Raw genomic sequence first — 8550 nt, 5'->3', positions numbered from 1 at the left:
GACCAGACTTGTCCTTGTTCCGGAGGTGCTTGGGGTTGTTGTTCGATCAAACATTCTTGTTCTTTGTGCTGCAGGACTTCTGTGACGAAGTCCGCCAGCACTTGCCCTTTGATTGCTGGTCTTGGCTTATACTCGTTCGAGTGTTCACCCAATTCGATGGCCCATTTTTCCAGTCGACCGGACAATTCAGGCTTACTCAACACGTTCTTGAGTTTGTATCCAGTTAACACATTGATGGGGTGACCCTGAAAATATCTGCGGAGCCGTCTGGCAGCATAAACCAGTGCCAACACCAACTTCTCCAACATCGAATATCTTGTTTCAGGGTCCGATAGTGTTCTACTGACGTAATATATTGGAGTTTGAATATTTTTCCTATCTGTCAATAGGACAGTCCCCACAGCAATGTCGGATGCCGACAAATATAGTGTTAATGGTTCACCTGCGTGAGGAGCCGTTAACGTGGGCAATTCCATTAAACAATTCTTGACTTCCTGAAATGCTTGTTCGGCTTCCGGGGTCCATCTGAATTGTGTCTTTTTGAGGCAGTTCCTCAATGTTGAAATGAATGTATAAGATTTAGCAGTGTGGTTTGCAGAAACCTGTTTAAGGCTACCAATCTCCCGTTAAGTGTTTGAACTTGCTTGAGGAAAGCGGGAGACGACATACGGGCTATTGCTTGAACCTTGTACGGGTTAGCTTTGAAACCGGTGCCCGTAACAATTACCCCGAGGAACTTTCCTTCTTCCATCCCGAAGGAACACTTTGCTGGATTCAGCTTCATATTGATGCTTCTCAAGGTTTCAAAAGTTTCCTCTATATCCCTCAACATTTGATCTTCTTCTGTGCTTTTGATTACCAAATCGTCCATATAGACTTCGAGATTCCGACTTATTTGACCTTTGAAAACCTGATCCATCAGTCGTTGATATGTGGCCCCCGCGTTTTTTAGTCCGAAAGGCATCATTCTGTAGCAAAATGTTACTTGGTCGGTGCGGAGCGCTGTCTTGTCCTTGTCACCAGCTGCCATATGAATCTGTTGATACCCTTTGTAGGCATCAAGGAAGCACTTGAATCTGAATGGGGCCACAGCATCTACCTTCAAATCGATTTCCGGAAGTGGGTAACAATCTTTCGGACATGTTTTGTTTAGATCTTTATAATCTATACACATCCTCCACGTTCCGTTGCTTTTTGGGACAATCACTGGGTTGGCGACCCATGTTTGGTACTTGATTTCCCGTATAATCCCAGCACGAAGGAGATCTTGCACTTGCTCATTCATAGCTTTCGTTTGCTCCGGACCCATCTTTCGTTTCTTTTGTATAACTGGGGTGATTAATGGATTCACCTTTAACTTGTGTTCCAAAATGCTCCGCGGGACACCGGTCATGTCCGCGGGCTGCCAAGCAAAAATGTCAATGTTCTTTGTTAATAACTGCTTCAAAAAGGTTCGGACGATTTCAGAAATAGCCGGACCAATTACTATAGTTTGATCTGGAAATTTCTTGTTGAGGACCCAATTTTCTGGCTCGGTCCTGTGAGTTTTCTTTGGGATTTTACTTGGCTTCGAGCTCTCGGTTGTAAAGCAATGTCGGTTGACATAGATTATTGCTACGCCGGTAGGAGTTGGAATTCCCACGACACCTTGAGCTGTGGATGGATGGGAATTAAAGTCGCCAATTGCTTCTCGTCCGAGAATAATATCATGTTTGGAAGTTGCTGGTAGCACTAAAAATTCAACTTCCTCCGTTCTTGAATGTTCTCCGTCACTTAGTGTGATCGGGAAAGTAATAACACCGCGCGGGTGCATTATCTCTCCCTCAAAATCAGAAACAGGAGCATGAATTGGTTTTAATCTTTCTTTGTCTTATTCGTCCAATTGTTCGAAACACTGTTCGTACATAATGTCAGGCATACTACCTGTGTCAAAGAACACATATTGTGACCGGTAATGACCAAATTCGGCAGTAATTATCAACGGGTTTTTATTACACGCCCCCCCTCTGATCCGAGGAAAGATCACGGGCTCGTTCTTCCATTCCTCGTCTGAATATTCTCTCCTTTTTCCTTTACCTGATTGTTTCCCCTGAATCATGTGGACATTCAGATCTTTGATTTGCCTTTTAGTTGGGCCCTGGCTGTCTTTTGCTGGGGGTTTGCCAGTCCCTGCTCGTATGCCCTTAACCAAATGTTCGAGTTTACCATTTTTAGCGGCTGCTTCAATTTCATTTCTGAGGGCCACACACTCATTCGTGTTGTGCCCAATATCATTATGATATGAGCACTTTTTTTTGTTATCAAGGAATGACTTCCGTGGTATTGGTTGAGGCTTCCGGAAAGTCAGATTCTCCATGGTGAGAATTTCTGAGGGAGTCTTTGATAACTGGGTCCAACTGTTAGAGGAACGAGCTGAAAAATTACGTTTACCCTTGTTGTCGATCAAAGATCTTGCATCAAAAGGCTTAGATGTTTCTGCACTTGGCTGAAGTCTTGACCATATTGGTCCCTTAACCTGCTTGTTCGGTCTCGGAGTTTGAAACTCAATCCTTGGTGATTGCTTTTGACTACTGGAACTTAGAGTTTTCTCAGTTCTTGCAAACAACTTTGATGCCTTCATAATTTCGTCCCATGACTCGGGCATTCCATCTCTTCCTGTAAGGGTACGGATCAAGGCATCACTATGGACGTTCTTACAGAATGCTCCTCGCAGCATATCTTCGCTTACCCCTCCGATGTTAAGGCTCTCGTTGGTAAAACGAGTAATGAAATCTTCAATAGACTCATTGTTTCGCCTCGTAACATCTAGTATTTCTGAAGGGTCCCGAGTATGTTTCTTTTGTTGACTGAAGTGCTGGGAAAATTTTGCTACGAAGTCATTCCAACTTTTAATTTGTCCGCCCGGTAATTTCTCGAACCATTCTCGAGCAGCTCCCGTGAATGTGAGTGCAAACATGTGGCACCAATACGGAAGAGTCCAACCACTGTCTCCTCCGACTGCCACGAACCTTAGCAAATGATTGCTGGGATCTGTCATTCCATTATACGTTCCAACAGATGTCAGAATCTTCGCATTCATTGGGAATGGAGCTTGCGCGAAGCTTGGAATAAATTTTGACTTTTCTACAAAGGACTCCGGGCGATATGGTTTGGAAAAATCATACTCAGCATTGCTATGATACTCCGCATGACGGACAACTGGGCGCGGATAGCTAGTCCTTCCGTACGAAGGGAGGCAACTATCTCCGCTGTAGTAACTACCTTACGGGTGATAAGTTGAGTCGTATCCGTCCAATTCATCCTCATAATATGGTACCCGCATATCTATGAGAGGAAGAGGACGTAACCTCCGGATCTCTCCTATGTTCTGTTCCGGTGGCAGACTATATTGGATGTGGCTTCCCCTTATGGGAGGAGAGATAGATCTCCTGGGAGGCTCATCATACTTCAGGGTGCGGCCATGGAAACGTTCATTCCGGACCCGACGTTCATATTCTGCTTTCAAACTGTCTTGTTGAACACGAAGCCATTCGTCCGGAGACAAAAGTCCTTCGGTTCTGAAGCTATGACGGTGAGCTCTTATTTGGTTAGAATCACCAGAATCTTCTTCCAAACCTAACTCCGACTGAGTTCAGTGGACTTCTCTTGTAATTCGTTCTAGATTCCTCAAGTTAGAACCTCCTGGGGCTGTGTAACACCCCGTAACCGCAGCGGAAACGTACACGGGATGCAACAGACACATCTGATATCAACAGCATTGCTTATAAAGAAAATACCACTACATTAATTTATATCATATTACATTATTGCTAATTCGTTACTGTCTAGGTGTTACACACGAGTTTTACCGATAAGACATTAATATATTCGTTACAAAATATAGATCAGCAAGCTTCCAACAAGTAGCACAGATCATTAAGCACATATCAATTATTCCAACTTGGGCATACCTAGAAAACATGTAAAGAAAACGGGTCAACTACGAATAGTTGGTGAGTTTCACTAATTTAAATAAACACTGACAGATCATTTTAATAATCATTTATTAAAAAATGTAATTATGCGGGGAACTATGTTTCCCCAGAACATTTATAACCTCTGGGAACTAAGTTACCCCAGAACAATAATAACCTCTCCGGAACAATAATAACCTCTGGGAACTATGTTACCCCAGAACAATAATCACCTCTGGGAACTATGTTACCCCAGAACAATAATCACCTCTGGGAACTATGTTACCCCAGAACATTAATCACCTCTGGGAACTATGTTACCCCAGAACAATAATAATAACCTCTGGGAACTATGTTACCCCAGAACAATAATAATAACCTCTGGGAACTATGTTACCCCAGAACAATCCCACACGATAACAATTTATATATTCTATGCATCAAACCATATATATATTTAAATATACAAGTGTTTCCATACGATCAGTATGTACTTAAATACTTTAATAAATACATGCTTTCCGCCCCGGGAAAATATTTAAAACAGTTCAGTAAAAGGGGCTCGTGAAAACTCACCTTTCTGTGAGTCGGGATGTGATACAATGAACTGCTATAAGCCTGGATCTGTAATATGATATCTAGTCGTTACTATATAATTCCCATAAATTAAATCCGTGTTAATCGGTACATCTGGGAACATTGTTTACCCAGTACTGTACTCGATCCGGGGACAATGTTAACCCCGTGACACTCCTAAGGACTCAGATTGTGCCATTACTTAGAGTCGGACGGTCAAAATTATCATTTTTATGTTTTCCTTGATTTGCGTGCCTAGCACGGTCATCCGTTTTTTAGTTTCAAAAATGAGTTTATTCACACCCGACCCAAAAATGGTGTTTGACTGTTACTTTAGTTAAAGTGATGAAATTAGAGCTCGGTTTGGACACCCCGTTTGGCCGCGGGGCCCGTTTCCGTCATTTAGGTGCCGGAAACAGTAAAATCGGGTGAAATTACCCAAATCATCCGAATTATTTTCGGATGATTTTCTTTTATTTAATTTACTTAGTATTATGAAAATGGTCTATTTTTAGGTTTTTATATACCAGTCAGCTCGCTTATGCGAGTTTTGCCGGTTTACACGTTTTAAGCTTTAAAAATTTGTTTTTATGTTCTTTTTAGCACAAATAATTACCCGTTTAGTCTCGGGTCTTGAAATTTTGCACAAAACTTATTTTGACAGTAATAAATTTTATAAAAATTTTCCAGATTTATTTTTTTATATTTACATTTATTTATCTATTTTTAAACATTATTAAAACACTAAATATGTCAAAAATACCAAAAACTTTAGAAAAATCCCAAATTTTTCTAGGATGATACCTGCCATCCTCATAACTCCCTGGAATTTTTCCAGAACCCAAAACTCATTTTTCAAGCCATTTTCACAAAAACCGAGCTAGAAAGCCCTAGAACTCGTTTTACCGAAAAGCCCCTTTAGACTTCTCCAACTGAGCTCAAATTTTGTGTGTGACTTTTATATGTTATAAAAAGCCTATCCTAAATTTTCCAGATTTTTTCATCAAGTTTAGCTATTTTTCACCATTTTTGGCCAAAACCGAGCATTAAATTCACCAAATATTCATCTTTTATCCAAAAATTACCAAAAATTCACAGATCTCATATTTTCATGTATAGATCATCTCTGTGAAATTTCATGACCCGACTCTAAGCACTCTACAATCTGTCCAAAATCACTAAATCACACGAAAACCGAACTATCTTGTGTTTTCTAGCGTTAGATCGCAAAGATCTTGGTTTCTAGCCTTTGCTAGCCACTAGATACAACACTTACAAGCACAATAACATTATACCAAGCAAGTTACACCAACAATCAAACCATTTCTTTCATAGTGTCGGTTTTGATATAAAAACAAAGGTTTTAACCGTAAAAATCCGTTCTCGACTCTTTTTACTCATTTCTCGGACCAAGATCCCTTGTATACTTGTATACATCTCTTGATCATGCAAGAGTCGGTTTCATCTCGGGTTTTCACCCGTCTTTCACTTGGAAATTCATTTTCAAAGATTCTAACCGTAAAAATTCGTTATTGACACTTTTAACTCGTTTCTTGGATCAAGATCCCGTGTATAACTTGTATACATCACTTGATCTAGCAAGGATCGGTTCCATCTCGGGTTTTCACCCATATTTCACTTGGAACCTCTTGTTCTTGCAAAACAACTCAAAATAAAGAAATCAACACCAAAGATCATGCATTATAACATGCTTATACCTTGTGTTCTTGATTAGAAGGGATGGATTTGATGAACACTTGAATGTATGGAAGGATTTGGGAGAGTTTTGAAGTTGTAAAAAGAAAAAATGAATTGATAATAATGGATAGGGTGGCCGATCGGTCCACCTTATGGGGTGGGGTGGGACCCACACATCCATTCTAGGCCACACATTCGGATTACGCAATCCGGATAATGTTGTGGATAATCTGGTTCAGTTCGTTTCTCGTTTAAACTCGTAATTCGGCTTAAAACGAGCCTAAAATGGTTGTTTTTCGGGTTAAAATAAAATTTACATAAAACTGATTTAAAAACTTTTAAAAACTTAACCCATGACATTAAATGACTTAAAACATCGTATTGTCGGTATTTGTGCATCTTTTTCGGTTTGATCGATCGTCTCTTGCTTGGTTTGATGTTAAAAGTTTCGTTTATCGTACCGACGTACTAATAAATCGAAATCCTTTTTCTGTGCTATAATTCACTTATCCCGAAGCATTAATACTTCGTAAACATCACTAAACATTATATACTTCGTCTATAATGTAATTCCCGATTCGTTCGGGTTTCAATAATCGTTCATTGGTTAATTGTAATTCCAATACGATTCACTATATAATTGAGTATGATTCGTACTATGAATCATATATACTCGTATAAACGTACGATAACCCATATAATCCATATTAAATGACACGTAAATAGTATATACCGGCTAGGGTATACCTGAATTTGCCGGAATCGTTACAGGCTGTGACATGCCCCAGGTCAGTAGTTGGTGTAACAACATTCCCAACATCTACCGGAGTAGTATCTGCTAATGGAGTGAAGTGTCCCCGAGCCGCTGAACCACCTAAGGTAAAACCTCCAGGGTTCACGGCATCAGTTCGTGGAGCAGAGTTTGTGATTCTAGCAAAAATGGATGTTGCTCCTTCACGTGATTCAATGTTGAGATCTCATGGAGGTTGCGACTGATTCTCCGTCTACCCTTTAGGTAATTGATTCATATCGTAAAGAAAACGAGGAGAGAAATTTTTTTATGCTGTTCTAAACAAAGACCCGGATGATGCCAATGAAGAAACACGGATCTACTCCTCACTAATGGGTCCTAGATTCGATGAGTCCACAGGGTAGGATACGGTTAACTGCCGATACGATATGAACACAATTCCCAAAGTCCAATAACGAGAACCTACAAAACAAACACCGTGAGCTCGTTACGGGAAGGACAAGAGGGGGGGGGTCTTCCCGTAACCACCCTCCGGCGTGAGAATAAGTACAGTTCTGATGAGAGTAAAGTACTTAAGTAAATTGAGAGAATACAGTGGGAGTGAATGAATACCTCATGATGATTGAGAGGGTATTTATAGCCGAAGGGTGTGGGGAAGTGATTGAGCCAGCTGTCCCTTTAGAAGATGCTTTCATAACCGTCTGGACACGTGTCCTCATATGACAGGTTCAGCCTATACGTTGCATGTGCATGTATAACAACCTGGACACGTGCCTCTCTGATATTGGTTAACAGGGTAATATTAGCCATGTGCACGGTTATAACGACCTTGCCAGGTGTCATTAATTGATTGGCCAAGTGATCACGTATTGCTCAAGAAAGCATCTTTGATAGATCTTCTAGAAGGTAACTAGTTGATAACAGCTGTCACGGGGCATTGCCTCGTGGTCATTTACGCGAAAGGGTATTCTTTCTTGCGGATGACTTTTGAGGGTGCCAGGATACTTCCGCATGTGCCATGAGGGTGTTTCTTCCTCAGATGATTTATGCGGATGGTTCATATGTCCCGCGGGTGCCTTGTGAGGGACTTCTGATTGACCCGCGGGTATTCCTTAAGGGTATTTGGGTCTTTTTGGTACCCTACCTCTATACTATTAAAGAAGTTTTTACAACATTTTACATCATATGCCCGCAAGCAAAATCTAACCATTCATGTATATACAATTAGATAAGCACATACTTAACTTACCTCACTATATTATCGTCTTCTTCATGTCGCTTGTTGGTAAGCTACTTATGCCTAGCAACCGAAAGAATCTCAGCAGATAGGATTTTTCTCACCTTCTTCCAGTGATCACCCATTGAAGCAAGAGCAGTGTTCAAGTAACCACCACTCGTCAGAATAACCCGACATGGTGTCAGGCCTAGACGAGAAGATCCCGTCTTTGTCCTTCAAAAACTCAAGAGCGATCTTTGGATCGCTCACGGCTATGACATGGACGTTTCCAAGGCGGATGCATAGGATCTTGGTGTTCATTTCGTCCATCATCCTATGAATCCATCGAAACGTGG

At 40.9% G+C, this 8550-nt stretch overlaps 1 protein-coding gene across 1 annotated transcript; it reads right to left on the bottom strand.

The window, feature by feature from the left end:
* Positions 1 to 1870: 1870 nt before the first annotated feature.
* On the bottom strand, positions 1871 to 3079 carry LOC143597056 (uncharacterized). The gene has a single exon (XM_077075671.1). The coding sequence runs from the start codon at positions 3077 to 3079 to the stop codon at positions 1871 to 1873; it is 1209 nt and encodes a 402-aa protein (XP_076931786.1).
* Between the last annotated feature and the right edge of the window lie 5471 nt (positions 3080 to 8550).

Source organism: Bidens hawaiensis, unplaced genomic scaffold (assembly GCF_021521415.1).
Source record: "Bidens hawaiensis isolate Kalapana, Puna unplaced genomic scaffold, B.hawaiensis_p1.1 tig00001758_1, whole genome shotgun sequence".
Lineage (NCBI taxonomy): Eukaryota > Viridiplantae > Streptophyta > Magnoliopsida > Asterales > Asteraceae > Bidens > Bidens hawaiensis.
This window is presented reverse-complemented; position numbering and strand designations above follow the sequence as displayed.

Excerpts from the sequence above, each read along its gene's own strand:
- LOC143597056 (XM_077075671.1), bottom strand. The coding sequence starts at position 3,079 with ATGAATGCGAAGATTCTGACATCTGTTGGAACGTATAATGGAATGACA.